Source organism: Phaethon aethereus, assembly GCF_964289735.1.
Source record: "Phaethon aethereus genome assembly, chromosome: 11".
Classification (NCBI taxonomy): Eukaryota; Metazoa; Chordata; class Aves; order Phaethontiformes; family Phaethontidae; genus Phaethon; species Phaethon aethereus.
The window spans coordinates 21,807,750-21,834,552 of record NC_138587.1 but is presented as its reverse complement, the minus strand read 5'-3'; the positions used below and the strand labels follow the sequence as shown (position 1 = coordinate 21,834,552).

Below are 26,803 nucleotides of genomic sequence, written 5' to 3'. Positions count from 1 at the left end.
ATTCCTTTTAGTATACTACGGTTTCTTCTCTGAAAGTGAGTATTCAGAGTGGAGACTTCAGAAGGAAGGGCCTGGCTGTCATTCGATACCGAAAAGCTCAGAAGAGTAGAGGTCTGATGCAGTTTTACAATGGCACCCACCTCACATAGTTGGTGTTTTCTATTATTTGCCAACAGTAACAAGGACTGTTCTCTTGCCTCAGGTGCTCCCCTCCAATATTCCTAATGGCCAGGTTTACACACATGCGCTAATTTATCCCCACAAAAGCAGTGGTATAGATTGCGACTTAACTGTGGATATCAAACTGCATTTTCTGCTATAGAGAATTCCAGATCCTTTTGTATGTTGGTTTTAAGCAGACGTTAGGAGTCCAGTGGTGTCTAAAGACCTGATCAAGTCTGAAATTTATCACAAGTATGAAATGTAGCTTGGCAACGCCTCAGACTGGATGTGACCTGCCCGTGTTTCCTCAGAACAGCGTACAGCATAAATAAGGTATTTTGAAAGCCATTAAAACGAAGGAGGATAAAATGTGATCTTTGGGAAGACAGGTATCGTGAGGAAACAGGATCCACTTCAATCTTGTCAGCCATTTTTATACATTTAGTACTCTCATTGAGTTCAGGCAAGTTTATTGTGTAGGACTCGAAAATTAAAACCGAGCTAGGCCCAGTATGAGGAAAGCACGAGACAATCATGGGCACAAACGGAATGATTAAACGCTGTGGGTTTTCTGTTTTCGTAGCATGGGGGATGTGTGAGCGAGCTATAAAGCCGGTGACAATTCCTCAGGGAAGGCTCGAATCAGTAGCAAAAAAAAAAAAAAAAAAAAAAGGCGGGAGGAGCGGGAGACATCACGGACGAAGGGGAACAGAACTGCGATGACGTAAAAGAATTAAACTGAGAAGGGGTTGAGGGGGAAAGACCGTAAAGTCGAACCCATCCGCTGAATATAACTTCGCTGCTGCCGCCGCCGGAGCCTGTGCTTACCGGGCCTCCGGGGTTGGGCGGGACAGCACAGCCTCAGGAGGCACGCAGCCTGAAACGCACCGGGACCCGCTCTCAGACACCTCAAGGGGCCTCACCGGCGGGAACACACCCTCCCGGGGCTCCGGGACGCTCGGGGAGGCCTCGGGCGCGGCTGGCCGCCACCCGCCCTGAGGACCGCTCCCTCAGCGCCGCCTCAGCGGCCGCGCGCCCACCCGGGGTCGCCCCGCCCGGGCCGCAGGGGGCCACCACCCCGGGCGGGAAAGTGGCCGCACCCCGCCAGCCCCGCACCGGACAGCAGAGGGCGCTGCGCGCCGGCGCCGCCGACCCCTTCCGGCTGCGGCCTCTCTTCCTCGCGCCGCTGCCTCAGCGGGAGAAGCGGGAAGGCGGGCCGGGCCCTGCCCGGCAGGCGCCATGGCTCTGCCGGTGCTGTCGAGTTCGGGGGTGAAGTTCCGGCGGGTCCTGGCGCACTTCCCTCAGGAGCTGAGCTTAGCCTTCGCCTACGGGTCCGGAGTCTTCCAGCAAGCGGGAGACTCGGCCGGGCACGGCGAGGTGAGCGCGGCGGCTTGCTCTGGCCCGGGCCGGCCCCTCGGCGTCCCCTTTCCCAGCCGCCGCGGTGTGTGGCGGGGGAGGGCGGCCGGTGGCCGTGGATTCCGTGCTTTTCCGTTACCGGTGCGGAGGTGGCGCCGTGCGTTACCGGGAGCCGCCGCCGTCGTGGCGGCGGGTTCCGCACGCAAAGGGGCGACACTCCCCCCCCCCCCCAATCCCCTCAGCAAAGAGCGGGGCGGTGGGCGTGTGGGTGTCCGCCGGGGCGGCCCCTGACGGCCGTTCTATAGCGGTGTGAAGCCCAGGTGCCCCTGTATCCCTCTGCCTGCGAGCTCCTTTACCACCGGCTTTAAAAAAAAAAAAAAAGTTACAGCTTGTCCAAAGGGTCTGTTTGCTGAGGGGCGTATGAGGGTAACTTAAAATACATTACCACACTGAAGTGTCATTCTTGCCGCTTCCTCATCGTTTGGAGGTCAAGCTGCTTGGAAATAGCCATTTCAAAATTTTTTTGTGTGTTTGGCCTTTTAAAAATTCTTAATAGGCAGTACTGCTCGTTATGGCTTGCCAGGTAAGCACTGCCCACAAATGCGACTTTAAATATGTCTCACTTTTCGTTGTGAGAAGAGAAAACCAGAGGATGATAAGAATTTCAGAGCTCTTAACAGCATCTCATCCTCACTCAAAAGAGTGGGGAAAAAAGGTAGCTAACAGGCTATCTTTGTAGTAGTGTTTACTAATTAGCTAAGATGCAGCCCAGAATTAAATTAGTAAGCCACAGAGAGAGGTAGGCCTATGTCTACCTCTGAAGCAGTGTCACTCCAGAGATTAGTTTGTGGTGGGTATGAGTTGTAAACTGTCGACTCGTCTGTGTGCAGGGGGTGTGTGGACTTATTTCTTCAGAAGAGCATGGCGTGCGTTGTACGTTACAGGTCTCTGGAGTTGCGCTGCTTTTGTTGGCAAAAGCAAGTGAATGTGCTAGAAGTGCAGTTTCTTGCTGCCAACTTTAAGCTGTCTTTATCTGCCCACATCGCCCAACTCATGGCCTCGCATATTAGCAAAAGTCCTATTTGTTAGCAGTTTAAGCTGTTACGCAGAGCTGTGAACTAGGATGGTGAATGGTGAATCGTGAGCATCGTGTGCTCCCCTGTTTCGGAGGGGAGGTCACTTAACCAGGAGGACAGGGAAATTTTGGACCGTCTCGGCTAGACTGGCAAGAAAACATACAACTTCTTAATCAGAACTTTTAAACTGTATTTGACATGAATGTTTGTGGGGTTTTTTTACTCATGTGAAAAATGATTAGCTGGTAGTTTGATACTATGTATGTCTTAGATTAATATGATTAACATCGTTTGCTTCCTAACATGTAAACCCCAATACTTTTCTCCTTATCCACAGAATAATATGCTGGACTTTGTGTTTGCTGTTGATGATTCTGTGACCTGGCATATGATGAACTTGTTGAAGAACAGGAGTCATTATTCCTTCCTAAAAGTTTTTGGGCCAAAACAGATAAGTAGTATACAGAGCTATGGAGCAGGGATTTACTACAATACTTTAGTGCCATGTAATGGTAGGGTAAGTACAAGTAGTTTGAGTAAATTAAGTCAAATATTTGTGTGTGAAGTGTTGAAATGATCAGTTTAAAGCTGATTTCTCTGCAGGAAGCAAATCTTGTAGGCTGTAACTGGTCCTTAACTCATGGTATCTTCAATATTTATGTCTCAAACTGTTTCACAAATGGCACGTTAATTAAAAAGGAAACTGAGTGGCTGCTCTTGCACTTTAAATGTGTGAGCAATGTTTGGAATTTACAGCTAAAGCACTGCAGAAACTGAATTTATATTCCTTATTACTTGCTGTCTGCCAGTTTTGGTGGTTGCAAAGTGTATCGTGGGGAAACAGGACCTTAATTCCAGCAGTTGACCGTGTAGTAATAGCAAAGTGGATTCTTACTGCTTGTTTGACATAAAATGCAAATATTTAACATGGCGAGATGGAATTGACATCTGTGTTATTTAATGGCTAATGTCCTGACCTGTGAAGCCTTAGTATAATTAATAATTCTAGGTAAGTAGTACTTGTCCAGCAAGTCATACTCCTACATCTCTGTGTAGACTATGTTTGGTAAGGAGGAGTGCAAATAGGAGTCAGGGCAGGGAGACACTGTATCTCTCTGTCTTGGTGTTGATTTGGAGTAACTTTTGCCATGTAGTAACTGACTGTACATAGGGAAAGCAAGGTCTTTTAAGAAAGATGGGAAATTAAATGAAATGAAGGACAGTCATGGAAAAATGCCATGTAAGCACTATATACTTTAGAGAAGTTTCTTAGAGCACGCATGGTGGCAGTAATATTTGGTATATGTCAGAATTCTTCATAGAAAGTTGGAGACAGTCTGTTACGTACTTGCTGTTTTGTTTAAAGGCATCTGTATGAGGCAAGAACTTAGGGTTTAAACCTTGTTCGCTTTATGTATGATTTTAGATTTTATTTTAAGGGCCAATGATCTTTGCTGTGAAATTCTGTTCTTCGTGGCTCTTTATGCTCTTATCTCATGCTGTAATGACTCAGTCATATTGCAGTCTATGGTCCTTTGTTATCCAGAAATTCTGGAATTGAGTGCCTTGCTGTGGTGATAATCTTTGGAAACACAAGAAGTGCAAATTGGTAACAAACTGTTGAAAGTTCATCTTTTTTCCAGTTACAGAAAATGAACTAGAAAATTAACAATTTGTTTTCTAACATCAAAGAGTAAAAGAAAAACCTCCCTGATACATGCCTCACCTCTCAGTAATGGTACACATAAATGGCTAGGAGCTTTGTTTATTTTAGCGCTCTGAATATCATAAAGGATACTGTGGATTATTCCAACTATTGTAACGTTTGGCTGTTACAAAACGTTTCCAAAATCTTTTTATGAACAGTTGTATTTTTACGTTCAGATCTCTTCAGTGTCAGTGTCTGTCTAGACTAAGTTTCTTTGGGGTTTTAAGTCTACTGTAGTGATTGATCCTAGGGTGACTTTATTGTGACTTGATTCTAGAAGGGATCTTAGGGGGTTTTCTGCATCATCCCGTTCCACCTTTTTTTTTTCCCCCCAGAAGTTTGCATGTAAGTAAGAATATTTTTTTACCTCCTGTGTTCATTAAAATGTTTTCATGTTATGCATCCAGCTTTTTATTGGAGGTGTGTGTTCCTTAGAATTAATGATAGTTATAGTAAGTTTCGTGTAGTGAAAATGGTGCAGGTGTATGGTTTTTCAAAAGCCTTTTTTTTGCTTTTTTCCCAGATGATAAAATATGGTGTAATTAGCACTGATACCCTGATTGATGATTTACTTCACTGGAAAACCCTCTATGTCGCTGGACGCCTACAAAAACCGGTAACTGTTCATCTGTTCAGTTATCTGTCTTGAACTGCAGGAAATTACAGGGCTGGAAAATTATCAGTTGTAGTTTTAACTTTAACTGTTAAGGATCTATGCATCAGTACTGAACAAATAATCTGCCCTGATTTAGGAGTCTGGTCCTAGAGGGATAATCTCTCAGAAAGGAAGTAAAATGTAGTCCTTAATTATATTCTGTGTTATGTGAAAAGAAACTAAAGGTAAGTATATTAATCACAGCTTTCTGCTTGTAGTAAATCTTGAATAACTGGACTATATTAACTCAAAGTCCCTTTGATGTTAAATGCAGTATTTACCTTTTGCAACAGAATATAGGAGTCGCCAGAATTTAACATAGATAAATAATGGAAGTCTTTAAAGATGAAATTTTCTTTGGTGTGCAGTTACTGTCTTGTTAATTGTGTTGTTAAAGTCTCTATAATTGACTGAACCATGTGTTAAGCAAGTTGGTTTTTCTCCTCCATGCTTGTGTCGTCAAAAAAGATGAGGTCTTTGCTTTCCCATGAGTGCCTGATGCAGTGTGCTTTCAGCAGATGGCAGCAGTGCTAAGTTAAAATTTCTTGAGAGGAGGGGGGAAGGAGAGGAGAACTCTGTTCAAGTCTCAGAACAGAAGTTAATTATGCTTTTAAACTAAAAATTTGGGGTGAAAGTTTGAATAGATTATCTCAGGCTTTTCTGTATCTCCAGGGATGTATTACAGCATGTTACAGGCTAGAACAGCTGTTACCTTTACAAAGAACAAAACTCAATACATTGAGAAGAATAACTGAAGAAATAATTCGGAATTTTGCATTAACAATGAGTACTGAGTATTCATTTTCATTGTAACTGTATTTGCTGCTGCTTTGACTTATTTTAGGGTTTTTCGTCTTAGTGTATATAAATCGCGCTTCATATCTTTTGTTTAAATTCAATGGGAGTACACACTTGCATAAGAAGGCAGAATTAGGTATTTTGGTTGGTTGCTAACAAGACAGTGGAGATACCACATCTGTGTTTAACAGATAAAACAAGAAATCAGTCCAGATTATTTTCATAAAGTTCACAGGAATTTGCGTTGAGTGTAGACTACGGGACTTAAACTAGAATTGGACCAAAAGATTACTTGGTGAATATTTAAACTGTCTCTTCCTGTAGAACCTATAAAAACACTAACTAGGATTTTGAGTGTTATACGGTGTTGACAAAAAATGACCAAATCATTTGTTTAGATCTGTTATATGGGTTTCAAATGCCTGCTGGTCCTGGCTTCACAACTGATTTGATGTTTTGATATATATGTTGTAAGTGATAGTGATAGAAGGCTTTTTTTTTTTAACTCCCTAAAAATGTACAATAAGCTTCTTTTGGAGGGAGACACGGGGTTAGGTTTGTTTTCTTATCCACTATAATCTCTTACATACCATTTGTGCTACTTCTGGACACAGTTGACTGAAGCCAGATTAATATTGTTTGTTTGTCTGGGAATTTCCTCCTCACTCTCATATGGAGGAGGAAGAGCCCAGCGCCTTTCTGGTGTTCCGTTACAAAGCTGTCACACTATGAGTGAAAGCTATCCAAGCTATTCTAGCACATGAGCGAAAACATTTGCTCTGGCTTGAAAATCTTGGCTTAATTTTCACTGGAGGTTTTGTTTCTGTTATAAACTGGTAGCCTTGACCAAGTAATCTTTCCAGAATGTTTGGCAGAATAGATGGAGTTTGGAATTGCCACTTAGAAATGCTGATTTTCTTTCCAGGCTTCTTTGTTTGTGTTAAAAGTTTATTGGCTTTTCATCCTATGTTAAATTTATAATGCTGATCAGCTAAATTCCCATTTAACTGTATTGGAAAAAATAGAATAAACTTAGTTGTAATTTCTCCATAACTGACGGGTCTCCTGAAGGGAAAAAACATGTTGCTGTACCTAAGAAGTAAAATGAAAAAGCACAAGTGACACATAATTGGTTTTCAGAGGAAGGAGACTTTTAAAAGCATCTTTTTAAAAAACATAAAAAGTGTTACTGCATTTTTGTTAAACATGGTGTAATTGCTGTAGAGTAAGGAACTATATTTACTGTTGTCCTGGAGAAACTATTAAAAGAAGGAAGTGTTAATAAGTTGAAGCGAGGTGAGAGAGAGGAGTATGAATGTTGTATAGAAATATCTTGTCCTTTTCAGGTGGGTCTTGGGAGGTTTAGGTTTCTTTACATTACGGAAATTCCCATGAAGGAGTGACAGAGCACGTATTTGTTTACAGAATTTCTCCATTGTCCGAATCTGTAAAAACTTTTTTTTTTTTTGGAAAGATAATGGAAAAATCCCCTTGTGATATTTAGCAGTGTGTGGATGTGGCTAAATGGCAAACTGGAATAGTGCTTTCGACACCTTTCTTTCTATAATGAGATTTTCTTTGTGTATTTTGTTTGCCTGTAAGTATCTTTGTGTACACACGCCTGCAGCTTCTTGTGTATGAATTTCCTAGCAGTGAAGGTAGTACATTTCCTACTTTAAACTGTTGTGATGACTGGGGGTCATGCTTATATATAAAATGGAATATATTTCTCATTTAAAATATTTGATAATTTAAGTCTCAGTTGTACTGTTAGTTAACTGAATTCTCTGTGTACTGTAAATCCAGAATAAATCCCCTTATGTGACATGGTACAGTGACTAGTTCTGATCATGAGTTTTCTGTACTGTGAAAAAGCCTTCCTTAACTTTTGTGGTAAATCTGAAAGAAGACCAGAATCAACATTCATCCGTGTCATATCTTGGTGATAACTATTGCAGTCTGTCTTCCTGGGAGATTTCTAGCTACCTGAACTGTTTAAAATTTGTTCATAAATGGTATCACTACTGCAGCATTTCATGTGTTTAAATTTTGAAGCCTAGCATATTATTTCCCTTTGAAAAAATCTGGTTTATGTTCGGGAGTATTTTTAGCAGAGGAGGAGATTATTCCTTTTACTTCAGTAAAGTAAGTCTGTGGTCTTCCATGAGGATGAACAGCATCTCTGCTGAGGTTTCACGTTGTAAAAGGCTGTAGCTGTGGTGTTTTACAAACATGTCCATACCTTGCTGGTATTTCCAGGGCTAGCCTACAGTATAAGCAGTTTGCGTGATGGCTTGGGGTGCCACAGACTTCTCTCTTCTGTCTTTCCTTAGATTTTTCCCTGTAGCAGCAAGTTATGAAAGTACATATAAGTGAATTAGTTGATGAGTTTTTAAATATTAATTTATGCTCATGACCAGTCTGTCTTGTGTATTGGATCTTATCTGAGCAAGTCTGTATGCACTCTGTAAACTTCTCCCTGATTTTCAAGGAAACAAAATGTACTCTCGGCTTCCTGACAGATGAGTGTATTGTTATTTTAATGTGTTTTGTCATTGTCTTTCATTTTAATGCTAAAAAAATACAGTAACTTGCAGGAGAAGTTAGGAGGAATTCTGGAACGTTCGTTTGTACAGTGAACTCTTTTTTTATTTTTACAATTAAAATCAAAGGGAAAACATCCTTCAAAAATCCACCCTGGACCAATTCCAGACTATCATATGGATTTGATGTTAGGCAAACCCATGCTTTAGTGCAAAAAGATTGAAACAAGCAGCCTGTATACTGTTGCATTTACCGCCATATCAAAATGAGATATTGTTCTAGTTTTATCCCTCTTAAAAATTTCACTGTAATTAAAAATTATGTTCTGAATATAGTATTGGCCAGCCATGACATTGCTTTGTCAATGGCCTTTCTATAAGAAGAATTTTGTGTAGCAGATATGTCTGATTGTCTTACTTTCTTTAGTAAAGAATCTGGGCTCTTTTTTTTTTTTCTTCATTAACAGAGTATTTAGATTCCTAAAGGAAAATATTTACTTGAAAGTATACCTTAGCTGTTGCAGGTTTATATTTGGAGGCAGAATTTCAAGTAATACTTGAAAGCAACTCATTTCTGTGTGAATGGGCTTTTGGGGAGTAGAAGCAAGTTGGATACACTTGTTCATAACTGCCACTGGGTTTGCATTTTAAGGTATTCTAAAGTCAACAAGTATTAAGAAGCTGCCCCTTGTAAGCAGGATGGTATTGCTTAATCAGAATGCTGAAAAAGGACAAACTCAAGACAGGCAGGTATTCTTGAGAGTGTTCTTTCTGAAAGAGCATAGTTGGCCATCTTGTAAGCCAGGCAGGCTTCATCTGTCTAATGTTCTATAATAATATGTTTCTATATTCAGTTCTTGCTGAAGATCCTCTTTTTATTCCGGTATATTTCCATATCCTAGGTGACTGGATTCTGTAGTTGGTTTTGAATGGTGTGAATATTTCCTAAAAATTAATTTCTCTGTGGCAGTCAAGAGAAGCACTCAACTTCAGTGATCTGTTCTTCATGTATATGTGAAGTACCCATTGAGCTCACATTCTGCGCCTACAAAGTGCAAAATAAAGTCCTGCTTCTTCTAGGAGGACAACTAATTTCTAAGAAGCTACTTGAAGCATATGATAGAGGAGTCCTCTATTAAAAAAATAAATTAATAGGAAAGCTTGCCTCTCTTTCTGGTATTCCATTGTCTTTCAGTGTGACAGTGGTCTTTTTTCTTGTTGCATAATCACGTATGAAGTATTTCTGTGTAAACAAAAGGGCACCCTCTAGTCTTGTACCATAATAATAGTATCTAATCTTAAATAAATTTCGTATTTATTTTTCACGTTGGGTTGGGTAACATTTCTACCTCCATGTTCAGTAGCACTTTCCTGAAGTCTTGCTTCCAATGACTCTGCTTTTTCAGGTGAAAATACTGACACAGAATGAGAACAGCAAGCTGCAGGCTGCTCTTGTGAGCAATCTGAAGAGTGCAGTTACAGCAGCCTTTCTCATGTTACCAGAAAGTTTCTCTGAAGAAGACCTCTATATGCAGATTGCAGGACTCTCCTATTCCGGTTAGTATATGGTCTCTAAAGCCTTTGAGGAGAAAAGCTGTAGTTGGAGCTGTTGTACCACAGTAGAAAGTCTAATGTACAATGAATCATCTGCTTTGGGCCTACAGTGTTGCATGCTCAGATAACAATATTTTACTGTTCTGGTATATAATGGCTGGCAAAGACTAATTGTGCTTATTCATAGAAAACAGGTACATAAACAAATATGTATCTTATACCTGCTTGATTTATGAACAGCTAAGTATGGGCAATTGAATATGGTGAAATAATGTTGGGTTTTTTCCTGTTTGTAGGGATTGTATTTTGGTTGTAATGGTTCAAAACCCTGGAAAAAAAATTTTGTTTTCACTCTGTGTAATGTTGATTCATCTGATAGTCTGACCCATGCTTTGTTATCTCTTACTTCTTGAATATGCGATGTTTGAGGTTCTGATTTAGTTAACTTAAAGATGCAGATTATGATTCTTCAATGTACATTTAACACTCACCTCCTGGTTGGTATTTGTTGACTCTTTTTTTGGTAAGAGAATTTCCCCCTTTCTTTAGTTAGGAAATTGGTATGGAAAAAATTTAAGACATTACTCCAGATGTCTCTTCGATACAAGATTTAATTGTTACAATTCAATTCAGCATTGCTATTTAAATGTTGATATCCTTAATGAAATAGCTATTAACAAGTTTGATTGGAGTTGTACTTTACACAGCACTTTCTTTGCTCATATAGAAATGCAGGTTTGGCTTTAAAAAAAAAAAAAAAAATCCCAGGTAGGCAAGCAGAGTTTATAAGCTGCAGCTTGGTTCTACTGAGGAGTGTTAACTGTTCTTTATGTGGTATTTCTCTGGTCAGTTTAGACTGCAATTTGTTCAGCTTTTCCTTAGCACTTTTTTCCTGAGTCGTCTGTTTGAAAGCGGTAGTAAAGTAAAGAGGGTACTGACAGTGGGATGGCTAAGGGTTGCTAACCAGGGATGCTTGGTACAGGACTGCATGCCTGCCCGCCTGAAGCCTGTCCATTAGGTTCTTGGTGAGCACTAGTGACCAAGATACTTTTTTACATGTCCTTTGAAACAGCGCAATTAACCAAAAATGCGGGAGATCTGTTACCATTCTGTGAGATGTTTCAGTTGACTCTGCTGTGTGAACGAAGCTAAGGCAGTAAGACTTTCGGTTGGGAATGTTCAAGAAAAAGGCTGTCAACAACGTGTTTGTGGATATTTTATTTTGCTGCCATTGTCTTAAGTCTTAAACTTTTCAGAGGGTGTATTAGTAGACAAAATTGATTTTATGTGTTACCCTAATCAGTCTCCTTGGAGACCGCTGAAAAGAGTTGTTCATGCTTTAATTTGGAAAATGTTTATCCTTTTATTTTTTTATGCATTTCAGAGAGTCAGTACCATTTATAGGGAAAGTGTTTGTTTTGTGGCTTGGCATAAATTGAAATGAGCTAAGTAATGCTAGCAAGTTGCCACCTTGCAACAACATTTATCTCCTGAATGTGGGAAGTGAGGAAAACAAATTGATTCAGCATTTTGTTTGTTGATATGTGCTGCACTGAGCCTGTAACTCCTGGCTGGTAACCCTGGAAGTTACCAGGGTGGTACCTAATAGAAGTAGATGAATGCTGTATTACGAACTTATTTTCTGTGCTTGAAGATATTTGAGTAGGTTGGGGTTTTTTTTACTATTAGGAGGTGAACGTTATTGTGGATTATATAGGCATTGGTAGAATTGGAGAGTAAAGTTTTAGATAACACCTGTGTGCTATGTTGGTTGCTGTTACATTCTTCGAGTTTCCAGTTTTTTCCTAATGAATTAACTGTTTTTCTTTTCTTGATTAGGTGATTTCAGAATGGTAATAGGAGAAGACAGATTGAAAGTGCAGAACATAGTGAAACCTAATGTTCCCCATTTTCAGAAGCTGTACAGTAACATATTACAGGACTGCCCTCAAGTGGTATATAAGCACCATCTGGGAAGGCTAGAGGCAAGTGTTCTTCTTCGAACCATTTTTAAAACAAGCAAGTGGAAGTGCTTTATCACATTGACAGAAGGCAGGAATTATGCCATACGCTAAGGCGAGCAGTTTTAGTCACTGTATGTCCTGTTTGTTATGTTTCTGTTGTTTAGTTAGTTCTGTAACCGGAAGACTTGTCTTAAATACCAGTCTCTGCATATGTGGGAACTACTGTTCATTTTCTTTGAGTATGGACACCGAACTAGAGCCCTAGCAAGGGAACAAGAGAAGATCGTTTCAAAACATGTGTTCTAATGACTACCATATGGAAACAACAGTCTAGGAAGTGATGAATAAACATATGGTTTGTGTTAAAACGATTAGGCTGTAATTTAGAGGTGCAACTTTCTGCCATCAAAAACTGCGTCTCAGAAACCCCCCCTAGAGTGCTAGTTATGAAGATCAGTTGACTAAACCCAAATAAAATTCTGGCATTACCTTTAAATACCCCTACTAAACCAAAATTTTCTTAGTATTTGGGAAACAGGTATACAAAATGACCAGTATCTTGAATTCCATCTTTCTGGCATAAGGTATAACATTGCATTTAGGGGAGAGGTGCCACAGTCAGGGGTCCAACAGCCGTTTTTCCTCCTGTATGTATGCATGTCCATGTCTGAATATTCAAGTGTGATATACGTTTTGACGTGAAGTTAGAAATAGCATGGGTTGTCTCATGGACATGGGTATCTCTTTATCCTCAAGTCTCCTTGGCAATTGTCTCACAAATGTCTCCTTTTAGGACATGTCTTTTTTAGAAACTGAAGTACAGATACAAGCAAGCGTGAGTACAGTGAATAGTTTTACTGCAACACTTTGGAGTACAGCATAGGCAAATCTGTATTATACTGTACCTGTCTCCGTGTTTTCTTACCAATGTGCTTTCGAACAGTTTAGTCAAAGAAGTATTTGAAATAATTTTGAAAAGAATCATTAATGCTTTGTCCAAGAAAATGGCTAGTTAGAATAGTAGTCCCTGTTGTGTTACCTTTACAAATCCTAGTAGCATACTACAAATAAGTTGCTGGATAATAAATCTGTCAGTAATTCCATAATAGTCATCAAGGCTGCTGATTAAATGCTATATTTTTACTGTTGATTTTGAGCAAAGTGCTTTAATAATGTATTCCTCACACCTTGGTCTGGTTATTGGCAGTTATTCCCCAGATTGAAGAGGATGACTGCTATCGGGAGTGCTCTTTAACGCAGAATAGAAACCCCTTCTCCAAGTATACATCTTCACAGTTACAGAGAAAGTCCTTTCTTAAAAGGTTCCTCAAAAACAATGGAAGGCAGACACTAGTTCTTACAGTTCTGGTTCAGGCGTGGATTCTTCCCTCCCACATAATGTTAAGAGCCTGGTCGTTGTCGGCTTCCTCTGTAGTCAGTGGGTGATTCATCTGGATATCATTTTCTCCCTATTGACTAAAGGGAGTGTATAGGGCAACTAGACTCCTGTCTGATGTATCCATGAACTGTCTAAAGAGTTGTGTGGGAGGAATTGAGCTCTTCATATTTTCCTCCAGTTTTGGAAGGATCTACTCCATTATGCATTTTTCAGTATTTGTGCTTACTTTTTGTATAAATGCGTACAGCCCTGCACATTGGTATCATTGTATTCAAAACAGGGTCATTGAATTTCTGATTTAGATTGGAAAATGTGAAATGAATGTTTCCTTCAAATTATACAAACCAGATGTGGTTTGAGTTTAAAGCAGAGAAAATGTTTTTCAAACTAACTTGAAATGTGTGTGTGTATAGTTTGATTATGTTCAGGCAGAAAAAACTGAGCTAAGTGGTCTTTTGGGAACTTTTTTTTTTCATTGTAGTGTACTTTTGTTTCCAAAGGAAATTGGATAGAACAGAAATGATACAGTTTCAATGAAAAGTTGCTTGCAGAGGCAGCAAGATCATGCATGTACTTTAGTCTTCCCTTGGATAAAAATTAACATCTTTGCATTGAGTTATTTCAGAACTGAGATACTGCATTTCCCAGTGCTTGGGAAGTTTTCAGTAGCATTGTCAATGACTTTTACAAGCAAAATGCATCATATTCTTTGAGATATTTATCAGAGGCCAAAGATAGCCAAAAGACTTTTCTGACTTCTTTGAAAAAAGAACTTACTTTATTAACAATGTTTTTACTGTCTTATTTTTAAAACGTTTAGATTGATAAAAGTCCAGAAGGCCAATTTACACAACTAATGGCTTTGCCACGGACTCTGCAACAAAAGATAACTTCTCTGGTAGACCCTCCCGGTAAAAACAGAGATGTGGAGGAAATTTTACTGCAAGTTGCCCATGACCCTGACTGCGGATTTGTGGTGCATCAAGGTAGGCCTAGATCAGTGTCTGTAATCTCATTTAAGGCATGATAGATATGGAGATTTATTGTACATGTTCTTCTAGTTCAGAAGGATGATTTAGTATCATAGAATCATTTAGGTTGGAAAAGACCCTTAAGATCATAGAGTTCAACCACAAACCTGACATTGCCAAGTCCACCACTAAACCGTGTCCCTAAGCGCCACATCTACATGTCTTTTAAATTCCTCCAGGGACGGTCACTCAACCACTTCCCTGGGCAGCCTGTTCCAGTGCTTGACAACCCTTTCAGTGACTAAGTTTTTAGTAATATCCAATCTAAACCTCCCTTGGCAGAATTTGAGACTGTTTCCTCTTGCCCTATTTCTTGTTACTTGGGAGAAGATACCGACACTCACCTCGCCACAACCCCCTTTCAGGGAGTTGTAGAGAGCGATAAGGTCTCCCCTCAGCCTCCTCTTCTCCAGACTGAACAACCCCAGTTCCCTCAGCTGCTCCTTGTAGGACTTGTTCTCTAGATCCTTTGCCAGCTTCATTGCCCTCTGCACCTCAACATCCTTCTTGTAGTGAGGGGCCCAAAACTGAACACAGTAGGTGAACACAGGTGTGGCCTCACCAGTGCGGAGTACAGGGGGACGATCACTTCCCTACTCTTGCTGGCCACACTGTTTCTGATACAAGCCGGGATGCTGTTGGCCTCCTTGGCCACCTGGGCACACTGCTTTAGAGAGAAGAGAATAAAACGTTGGTCTTGAGATACATTCCTAAAAGCATGGTTTTGGATTTGTTTGTTTGCAATACTAGAAAAACAGCATTCCTACTGATAAAGATATGTTTTGTTTTGGATTCTGAAAGAAGTAGTCTTTAGGAATTAGTGTGGCCTACTTAGACCATCTGACTCTGGGATGCTTACACCTTCAGGATTTTATTGGCTGGCATAACTTCATCTAAATACTAAGCTATATATCCTATCAGTCATGCCAAGTTAACTTTCTAGCTTGCTGTCATTACCTTTCCCAGTTTTCATAGTTAGTCCAGATATGTGAGCTCTGGCGGAGAACTCAGGCTTTGAGGAAAAAGATTGAGGTGTTTCTCATCATCACAGGTAGCTTCTCTGAGGCAAGATAATGTTGTATGAGCAAGTTAAAGCTTATGCTGCAGACATGAATGTTTTCTTATGCTGCAGAAAAATGAAAATATTTAGTACTTGAAGAGTCCTTTTACATTTTTAAAGAACTTGACACATCTTAGTTCCAGGTGGATAATTTTGCGAGCTCCCTGAGCACAGCAAAAACTTCCTGGATACCCGAGAGCCACTATCCAACTGTGGAGGGAGCAGTTAAGCTGATTTCTGTTTGGGGATATAAAGCTCCTGAGAGTTGTGGTACTCTGTTGACAGTATAGGATGAATTGCACCTGGACCTCAAGGTGTCCAGCATCTTTCATGTCAGTCTATGGCAGCTTCTATGCTACACTGGCTGAACTGCAACAGTAATGTGACAATAACGGAATCTGGGAGCAGGAGTTGCAGCGGTTGTGAGCTGCATGTAGTTTTAGAGCTCTGAGTTGTTGATCTACCTATCCTTGTGGTTACGTTTATGTGGGGTATCGCAGGCATGGCTGTGACTGTGGCCTGTGCGCAGTGGTGCAGCTCTTCAGTATCAAAACATTGGATAGATACAGTCTTCTCAAGCCAAGCAGTTTGTACTCATAGGAGAACAAATCAAAACGCCTCTTTTCACTTTTGTGGCTGAAAGATTTTCCTAAATCAAGAATATGGGTAAAGGACAGCACAAGCCATTTGGTAATCCTGCAAGACAGAGCTGAGTACTCAACTTGAATTGCATTGCCCCCAGGTATTTTGCTAGCTCAACGCTATTTGTTTCCTTCCCCTGCCCATTCCTACCCTCCCAAATTATTTTCCGGTAGAATATTGTACCCCTCTTGCTTATTCATGGATTTCCCTAAGCTTTGTTCTTCCTCATAGAAATGGTTTTGAAAGAAGAATTTAAAAATAGTATTTGAAATTATATTCTACATTCTGGTTAAGGCTAGAAGAACAACTTTCAGTTTAGAAGACTAACTCTGGGACTATTGCATTTCTACATTTTTAAGATTTAGTTATGTACAGTAGTTTTGTTCTGCACATATCAGTATGCTTATATATATATATATGTTAGAATAGATAAAACTTAATACTTTTCAAAAAAAGTTTTAATGTTTTATTTACTATTCCATTAATACCTGAGAACCATTGGGCAATGAGAACTGAATGTGCCACGGTGCGAAGTGGTAAACAAGCCTTATCTCCAAAAGCTGGTAATTTAAAAAAGCCAGGCAAACACTGCACAGTATAGGCATCTCTTCTTCATCAGGGAAGTGCAAAATCCGAATTTTATACTGAAGTAAACAATTAGTATAATTTGTTCTGCTCTAGAAAGTTAATATGAAACAACTCTGAATTCTTTGTGACTAATCGTCTCAGAGAAATAATGGGAACACTACGTGAATTAATTGATCAATTCCTTCTGGTTGTTATCTCTTCTAATATTGGGGGGTTTTTTTTGTGTGTGTTACATATAAAATAATCTAAAATAGCTTGGAGAATATTTCCAATGAGTATGACAAAGCAGGACAGAAACAAACTTTCTCAGCTGAAGTGTATGTTTTACTTTCAGGCTGGCTTGATTGGATAACTGGAAAAAGATTTAAGTTTTTTGTGTATATTGGAGGATTAAAAAAATCCCCACAAAACTGCTAAGATGGTTAACATCTGTGTGCTCTTCTCTCTGCAGGCATTTCGGGAATTGTGAGATCTTCCAGTATAGTGCAGAGTGCTAAAACCATACTAACAGCTGGTAAGAATGTGTGTGACTTCTATCAACACAGGCCTTCTGATTTCACAAAGTAAAATTATAGGGCCCCAAGACTGTCTTGTTACAGGATTTTAAAGAATAAACTTTTTGGGTATCTATTTGGAAGCCCCTGGTATTTAAAACTGATATTTAAAACAGAAGATTTGTATAACTCTGGAGAAATTGTAAAATGCCAAAAGGACTCTCTATATGGATTGGAGTCTATACATGACTCTTAAACAAACAACAAACCCCAACAACCCAAATGTAACAAAAAACAACCTCTGACTTCGATTTAATTTTACATGTGGGGCTTGATTTGGCCAATGTGCCCTAGTTCTGCTCTTTTTGTATTAAAAAATGGAAAAAAGATATTTCTTCATTCACTCTGGCTTTCTACATGTGAGCAGAACCCTAGATGATCAGTACGTCATATTGGTGTGTTATGTAGACTATAAGGTTACTTCATCATAAAATAAAGGAGGGGAGGAGTTTTGAGGGAGAGAAGTTTGGCAGGATGTGATGCTTTTGTCAGGCTTGGAAGACAGGTGTGTATTTGAGGACATGTTTTCCAAACTGAGATATACTTGGTGAGCACTGGATATTGCTGTAACTCTCATACTTCAAAATTAATTACTGTAGAAAAAGAGTTGAGTATTACAAAGTCAATGTAGGAGAAGGTATAGAAGGAGGGGGCGGGAAAAAAAGGACTTGCTTGTGTAGAAACATGGGAAAACTAGTCATGCTTTTCAGCTGTTGAAGTCTTCCTAACTGAATGGAAGTTCTGTCAGTTATGTAGCTGGGGCTTCATCCTGTTTTCTGAGTGCTGGAATAAATCTAATTTTAAGGTGACCTGGTTTTGACATTTTAAAAAGCTGAAAGCACTACAGCTTTATTTAAAAGAAAGACTTAAGAACTGAGCCTTCGTTTACTTAAAACTCTGATCAGGAGGTAGTCTTAATATCTGCAAAGGGAAAAATCGTTGCTGCTTGCATGAAGTTGCTCAAATAATTTTCTGAACTCATTCATACCTATTCATAATTCTTCTACAAAGGCAATTATATACAAATTATGCCATTACTGGTTTTAAAGGCAGCTGTATAGTTTCCTACTGAGCAGTCCTTATCGAGACTTCTACAGCTGCTATTCCCTTCCTGTTTAGAATTAAAGTTGGTGGCTCCACATTATATTTCCTACCTCCTTGTAAAGAAACACAGGTTGCAGTGTTCAGGACCATTAGTGGTCTGCTGAGTAAAATAAGCAGCAATAGCTGTACTTTTTATATGCTTCTGTTAATAGTCTAGTTCTATTAAATGGAAGAAGGCTGACAAAACTATTGCCTAACTTTAGTAGCTGGAGGAGACTAAGGACATAACTCCATCTGAGAAAAGCAAATTTTTGTTTTAGGAGTTAGTCATATTGTAGGTACTAGTTTCTAATGTAAGGTTTCCAACCAAATAGGTGATGTTTTTCTAGGGTTTGTTGTCAAAATTACCTACCAGTGGTCACGACTTCTTGTATTGTAACATGCCTCTTTTAGAAACACCAGCTTGTAATCTATCTGTTTCTAAAGCCGGGGAGAGTAGATTTTGTAGAGCAAAATAGTTGCAGGCGAGGGGCCAAAGACAGCGTTATGTTTAATTCAGTGCTTGTGAAAGTTAGCAGCCTGTCTGCCTGGGGAGCAAAGCTGTTTGTGTGTAACTGCAAGAGTATGAATAAAAACAGCTAAACTTCGTCAGATTATGTATGCTCGCCTTCTGTCCGTTCTGATAGACAGAACATCACGTCTGGGAATTGTTAGCTCCTTTGCATGTCATGCAGCAAGTCACTTAAAGCCTATATTGTTACTAGGGCTTTTGTAGGCGTTGTAATGCATCTTTTAGTAGGACTTGTAATTTTTACTGTGTTTTCTGTTTTGTCCACCTGACTAGGTGTTTGTGAAATGCCTTTCCATTGTCTTACCTGCTTTTCAGTTTATATCTAGTGGTGTGTTTTTCCCTTTAAAACAAACTCTAGTTGTCTTCTTACCAGCCAGTTACATAGAGTAACACTTACATCTAAAACCATCTATTTTCTGCTAGTACTTCTGGTGTTGAAAATGCATTTTTTGTGGTTTGATTCAGGTAGAGCAAAGCACTTGTGATCGTTTGCCTCAAACACAAGCCAAATTTGAGCGAGGAGGCTTGGGAGAGTTTAGTTTTCTTACTTGTAGCATAATTTAGTTTGTGTTATTTTTAACTGTATTTATGCACTTCAGCCAGAATCCAGCCAAAACCATTAGCAACAGAATTGAGAATTGATCTTTCGGGGTTACTCAGAGATTATGTGCCAAGGGAAATGAATTAGATTTGGAAAAGGATTGTTTCTGGGATTTCCTAACCTCTGAATGTTGTTCAATGAATGCAAAACTTGTTGGTAGAGCTAACCTTCCTGAGCATCGCTGTGCAGGCCACCCTGGCTGGAGGAAAGGAGTCCTGCTGCTTCAGTTAGGATCAGGAGTGTGTCTGTACGTGTGCTGCCGCACATGAAGTGAGCAGTGCCTCACTTTGTGATGTAGGCATAGCCCTGCTTCCCCCACAAGCCTGTGTGGGAGAGCACCACCAGTTTCACTCACTGAAGATGGACTGAAACATAGAAGTAGTATTTTTGTAATAAAAAACCTATATTGTAGTGCACATGAAAGAAGAAATTAAATTTAACTGACTGGGGCGTAACCTCAATATTTTTCAGATGTGATGTTTGTATATCTTCAGTGATCTTCCCTGGAATTTAGGAGGGATGGATTTCCACTGGTTTAGGAGTTAATAGAAGCCTTTTGCCTGTTTTCAAAAAATCCTTCTCTCCAAACATTCATAATTGAGTGTATGTTAAATCTTGCTGCACCTTCTAATGAAGATTTTCTCCCAATCACAGTTTCTTAATTTAAAAAATTCATCCTTAGGAGGCAGGCGGCATGAATACTGTTCACCTTGCTTTGCCGTTTCTTGGGGCTCTTATCAGCTGATATTCATATAGATACATACTGTACACAGACAAAACATTGTGGCTTCTACATTGAAAGTGTTTGCTTGACTCATGTGTTACAGGAAGGTGTTGAGCTTTTAAATTTAATCCCTAAGGATGCTGTATTTCTTTCTTGGTTCTTTAACCAAATCTTGTCTAATGTTCTGTTCCCCTAAGACCCTTGTTCACACTTTCTAGAAGACACTTGAAGGAAGAGTATCATGGCTTTGTCCTCCTGCAGTGCTTATGTTAAGAGGAGCAGCTAAAATAAGGGAATTATGAGAGAGAGTCACGAAATTAGTGGCTCCATTAAATAAGCTCTGACTATTTTTTTTCGTGCTGTTCCTAATAACTGTACAAGCACTTCAGTCCTATGCCTGCTTGCAAAAGAATTAGTTTGCATTACCTGGCCATAATTTTTTTTGAAATGTAACGGGGGACATGTATTTCCTAAGCTGATTGTTTTATCTTAAGAACAAAAAAAAAGTGAAATGCCTACTCTCTGGTTTGTAGCATAGTAGTCCAATGTACAGTATGTTTCTAAATTAAATGTTAAATCAGGAATAGTCGTTGCTGAGATGGCATGCTGTGTATTAACATTATTGGCAACGAGCACAAGCAAAATAAAGAATTTCAACCCATTTAAGAGAACTTTTTTCATCTTTCTCTGCCAATGTGGTTTTAAAGTTGAGCTCAAGCTCTATGTTTTTGTTTGTTGTTAAATGCCCTATTTAGTTTTTGAAAATGTGCCTGTGTATTTCTTCGAGTCTGTGGCGAGATTGCCTCTCTGTTTCCCATTAGAGATGGCACCATCATTGATTTATTTTCCCACATAGCCAGAGTCTGCGTGGTCTTTGGGAACTAACTCTGGAGTTCTTATATTTAGCTCCTCTGAAGGAGATGTTGATACTTCTTTAGCTTAGATTTCTTCTTTATATCTTACTAGAGGAATGCTGCAAGCCTTGGAAATTTCTTGTAAATAAAATACTATGAATTAAATAATCAATTGAAGCAATTGTTCAAGATCCTTTTAAGTTAGCACAAATGCTCGCAGCTGCTCTGTGAATAACATTTGTTTTCTTAGAGTTGGGATATTAGTATACTATGTCTTCAAGGAATTTTTTTTTTTAACTGTACGGGACAGCTTTACATATAAAATACTCTGTAGATTTGTGTTAATGGCTGTCTTGATGAGCTGCCTGAGCAGATACGGCATACCACTGTGCTTCACTGTAAATATGTGTGAAAAAGTTTGCATGTGTCTCAGTATGATACACTGACAATATATAACTATCTGCCTCTACACAACAGGTCTTCAGCAGTAGCCCTCCTTTTCAAAAGGAAATGAAGAATACCATAGCCAGACATATGTACTGGGAAACTTTGGGGGACTTACATTATAGCCAAATTACTATCCTACAGCACTAACACTTCCAAAAAACCGAACATGGATTCTTAAGTAAAACCAGATACAACTGATGTTTACGCTGAAATTTTGTGGTCTTGATTCCATGTGCATTAGGTCTTTGTTCTGTATCATATAGTGGAAAAATCTAAAGGGGAGGTGGAACCACCGAGTCATAGATTCATAGCTAAAGTAGAAAGACATTTTCATGTGGTCCAACTGCTTCGGAGTCTGAGACTGAGCCATAATTACAACCATTAACTTTTACTACAGATGTGACTCATCACCCTGAGGGCTGCTTTAAGAAACCAGCTGTATGTATAAACCTGTATTTTGCTTTGTAGCATGATGTGCTAGGGCAGAAATGTAAGCATCTTACTACATAAGGCTCTAGTGGGTGGAGTTCAGTAGAGTGCTCCCTGCAGGGGGAAAATATGAAGGAGAAAAATCTCTTTATGTTGAGCTGCGGCAAGAGGCAGAGTGGGTTGGCAAGCTGATAGAACAAGCTGACTTGCCGGCTGCGGTGCCAATGCAGTTAATTACAGTCCTGCAGGGCTGTATCAGCTGTGTTACTGTTGATTTGCCACATGCTGTACTGTGCTTCCAGAAGTACGCTGACTTCGTTGGAATGGCAGAACAGCATCGATTCTGGCAGAGCAATTTTGGTATTCAAGGGGCTGTATCGTGGAAGTGTAGTATCTAGGAGACTGGACAGTAATTTTCAAAGCCGTACAGTTACGGAGCTTAAAACTTTGGGGATTGGAACCGCTTCTTTCATTTATGTGCTGTGCCTGAGCTTCACTCTGGCTTTGTTCTGTGACTGGAATTCTTGCACTGTGTGCAGTTTAAAGCAGATATGTGAGGCGCTTCGGAATTTACATTATTATTTACTTGTTATTTAAGATGCTGCAAAGAAAAGCCCATTGTGACTTTAGTTTGCTTGCTTTTAGCAAAAGCCTATCAAATACAGAAATGTTTGAGCTTACAAAACCATGTGCGTCCCATATGTAAGTTGAAAATATATGTACAGATGATTGATTACAAAAGGTAAAGTTGAATTTATTTAAATTGCAACTAGATGCACAAGAAGTGCAAAACTGATTATATACAGCGTGTTTGTTGTTATAGGCTTTCTTCTCGCCATCACATTCCTTCAGAAATAGAGCATGTGCTTTTCCTTATTACTGCTTACTCATTTGACTTCTGGTGCCTCTAGACTGCTAGTACTGAATGCATCTTTCACCTAACGTATTTTTACCTTCATTTGATTACTTGCTAAGGTCTTTTCAAAATAAAATATTATCATACTCCCCTCCCACCCACCCTCACCATGCTTCTCCACCCCCCAAAAAAGTGCAGTGCAGTGGATGGAAGAACCTGGGTCTAAGTTGCTCATTTGTTCCAGAAGATCTCTTCTGGTGTGTCATACTGTGTGACTTCTGGCTATACTGCTTCTGTATACTTTTAGTCAGTCTAGTCAGGTAAACGGTGTTCAGTTAAATAAATGTGAGAGAGATTGTAGCAAGTATAATGTACCATACTTTCATCTGTGCATATAAGTGTCAAAATTAAGACAATAAATCAAAAGCTTGTTGTGCAGCATTAAAAATTTGCCTACTCAGTTTTGAATTTGTAAGGGTATGATTAAACTCTGTTGTAATCTGAAAAGTCACTCTGTGTTTTATGTTGGGGTTTTTTTCGCTGTTTTGTTTTGGGGTGGTTTTTTAATCAAAAAAAGCTGGAAGGAGGAAAAATAAGTAGCTCTACTGGCAAGGCTCTCAGAAGCCTGCTGAAATGCCGAGACTAACGATATTTTGTTTTTAAGTTTCCAAATACTAGATGACTAAATCCAGCAAAAGGCTGTCTTTTTTTACTCTCGTTCTGTAAGAGAAGGCTCATCTCTGTTAGGACTTCGGGAAGTGTTTAACTCTAAGGGTACACTTTACAAATTGTGTGGGAGTCATCCTCAATCCCTTCATATCTAAAACTTTTAAAAGGTTGGAGGCAATGACTGCTGCAAAATCCTTCTGTATCTTTATGAAAATTGAGAAATACCTTCCTTCATTGTAGGCCTAGCGTAATGGTATAGTAGTATTTACCAGAGTTTACTAGTTGTGGGCTGCTGCAGGATGATGGTAGAGTACGACAGCTATTCTGGCTTCATACGAGGTTTATAATAAACAAGCAACAGGCAGGTTACTCTGAAGCAAAATTGGTCCAGACAACATCCCTATGACAGGGTATTCACACTGGTGTCCATGGTATACTTCTGATATTGGCAGTGCTGCCAAGTTACAGCTGTCTGTCATCATCTAACTATTTTTGCTTCTTTCTTTACCTGGGTCTATGCCTTATTAATCTGGTTTTCCATACCCATCATCATCTCAGTATTACTGCTTTTTACCTAAGGATAAAGATGTCATTTCATTATGCAAGTCGAGCAGTTTCATTCTCTTGCGGGGATGCTATTCTCTCAGTTATGAAACGGTAGCTGCCATTAGTCAGGATGAGGCAGTAACAAAATATTGAAGGAGGTTATAATGTACTTCACAGCTTGTTGAAACCAGAACAGATTTCCACCTCAACAGTCACCAGCACATTTCCTATTAAAAAAAAAAAATCAAAAATTCTGTTTTCATTTTTAATTCACAAGCCTTTGCATAGCAATGTTGTGGGTTTGTTTGTCATGGAAAGCTGCTGCTGGTGTGCAATGTTTGATTACATTCAATCAATGACGTATAGCATGAAGCAAGGCTAACTAAAATTTGACTAGCAGAAGAAATTGGTGAAGTAGAATTTGGAATTATAAAGCTTGTTGTCTACCAGTCGTGCAGAGTTTGCTTGTCTTGCTTGAGCAGACTGTTCTTTTGTCCTGGTTCAGTCTCTTTCTCCCTCCCCCTCCCCCCTTGAGTAAAATTTTGGCTGCACAGCTTTGGGCATTGCTGTGGTTCTTATGATTAGGCCTCATCTACTCTACAGAATTTGGTGGTGGGCTCCTGTCTCAAAAGCAGAAATGCTTTGACAACTAGATTCTTCTCATACTCCTGGCCAGCTAATTAACCTGCGTGCCTAACAGCCTGGATTTCTCTAAATAGTCCTGCTTGGGTCTCCTGCTGCAGAACAGGGTCTGTCAGGTTGCTGGTGTCCCTTACCAGGCCAGGGTGCAATCCTACTCGGCTGGACACGCTGCCTAGCAGTAGAGCAGAAAGGGCTTGAAAAGCATAAGGTATTGGTTTGGTGAGGGTCTGCAGTAGACACAGATGGTTTAAAAGCCTTCCTATACTTAGCATTTAGGAACAACTATGTAAATTAGAAGTTTCCTTCTGTACTAGTTACGAGTTTTATCATGAATCTCTATGTTTGCTGTACCTCGGTCACTGTATGTGCTTGTACGCAACATCGGCAGGTTGTCTTCAAAATAGAATGAACCTATTCTATTTTGCGTGCTTTGATAGTGTTGAAAGTATTTCTTTGTGTCATTATTACTGTGTAATGAATGTGACAAGGAGGTTATTTGCATGTCTGCCTGAGGGATTAGGTTGTTATTCTCCTAGGGAAATGTTTTACTTAATGTAGTAAGAACCTAGTGTTTGAGTTAAATCTTCCTAATTGTTGATATTTTCTGGGTTTTGTGTTTCTCTTTTTCTAGGGGCAAAGAAATCTATAACTTACAGTATGAAGAAACTATATAAAATGACAAAGGGATGGTTAAGGAAGACATCCTGAGTCTTGACATACTGTATATGGGTAAATAAATGGTACTTTTTCTCTAAATATTTTGCAGATGTTGCATTGCCTACTTGCAGAGATTAAAGTGCATTTAAGAAGTCTGTTCTAGTAATTTACGTGCCCAATTTTACTACTAAGATAGGAACTTTTGTTAGTGGGGAAGGTTTGATAGTAGCAGGGCAAAGGCACTGGACTGTGTAAATACTGAAATGAATTTTCCTGTATGCTATAGCTTAGATTTTCAGAAGTGCTGAGTAAAAAGGATTGATTGTACATGTGAATTAGAAAATGAGTGGCTTTGGTTTTTATGTATTGCTAGCTTTGTTTTCCAAAATACCCCTGGGCTCTTTCAAAATAGTCACTGTCCCAATTTTGGTTCTTTCAGGGACTTACGGAACCAGAGAGTTCATTGAGTTTTAAGTAGATGTGAAAGTGTTCTCTTGAAATACATTGTTTCTGCGCTTACAAGTTCATCCTTAGGATCTTCTCAGGGTGCTTACTGGGTGCTTCTGCAGGGTAGACTTCATGAAAAGTAAATTTTTCCGCAGATGTGTGACATTCTGAATACAAAGATTTTTGACTATGACTTTCAGTCTGGGAAAGAGTGTTTCAAATGAGAAGCTTGCCAGGTATCAGATCCTTTAAAAATTGTACATTCCTTTCATGAGACTGAGATGACAACTGCCCAGCTCATAGCTAAGCACTGGCAGAAGTGTCATAGTTGGAAGGAAAGTTATATTTTCATTGACCTCCAGGACCTACTTGAGCAGATTTATGGCATGTGTGGTGTTTGGCAGAAGATTGCAAGTGCTTTAAAGCTGGGAATTTTATGAACAAAAGTACCTATTGTTTGATTTTTTTTTTAAATTTTTTTCCCTGAAAATACTATATACAAAGATAAAACTTGTTCTCCCTTGCTTAATTAAATTAGCTAAACCAAAGAAAACTGGACTTCTACGTAATGTGTTCAATTGATCATGCCGCTAAAGAATACTACATTTCTGGCAGTATTCATGTGTGATGCAATAAATTTGGAGCATCTGTTGTAAATAGACTTTTTTTCGCACTGAGTCAGGTGGGTTTGCTAATTTGGATGTTTTTCTTAATAGAAAGAAATTGAGAGAACATTTTATTTGTGAGAGTGTCAATGATAAAAATAATTTAAAGGTAAAAAATGGAAATAAAATGTATCTTTCCTGATTACCATGTATTTTTTCTTGTGTATTATGTGATCAGTAGGGCCATCTCTCAAGCTACATTTGTTCTAGTGATCTTACTTAAGAAATTGGCTGCTAACTGTTTCCAGGGAGCAGTTGAAAGCATAAATTTAAGAAAGTCAGAAAACATATTATTGTATGTAATAGGACTCATTCAGGCTTACTTTAATCACAGGGGAACTTTTAAATATTGATTATTTAAAAATATTTCAGTTTAAAGTGGCAAAATTTGAATCTAGAGTCAGGAAATAAATGTGCCCCTCTTTTTATTTTCTTGGAAAATATTATTACTGTGAAATAGTAACTTTCTACGGTCATAGGCAGATTTCTAACACTTTGCATTATCCTTTGATGATAGATCTAGAATTCGTAAGACAAATGCCCTCAAGTGTCCCTTTTCTG

The 26,803-nt window shown here is 39.2% G+C and overlaps 1 protein-coding gene across 2 annotated transcripts; it reads left to right on the top strand.

The window, feature by feature from the left end:
• Positions 1-386: 386 nt before the first annotated feature.
• On the top strand, positions 387-25,181 carry TAMM41 (TAM41 mitochondrial translocator assembly and maintenance homolog; the record flags this gene model as incomplete). 2 transcript variants are annotated; one of them, XM_082004832.1, is made up of 8 exons in its annotated part: positions 387-1,539; positions 2,932-3,111; positions 4,826-4,918; positions 9,705-9,855; positions 11,692-11,837; positions 14,036-14,201; positions 16,988-17,050; positions 25,105-25,181. In XM_082004832.1, the coding sequence occupies exons 1-8, from the start codon at positions 1,402-1,404 to the stop codon at positions 25,179-25,181; spliced, it is 1,014 nt and encodes a 337-aa protein (XP_081860958.1). In that variant the 5' UTR covers positions 387-1,401. The 2 variants fall into 2 exon arrangements, with proteins under 2 accessions (XP_081860958.1, XP_081860959.1); XM_082004833.1 differs by lacking the exons at positions 387-1,539; positions 2,932-3,111; positions 4,826-4,918; positions 16,988-17,050 and having other exon boundaries at positions 9,765-9,855.
• Positions 25,182-26,803: the final 1,622 nt, after the last annotated feature.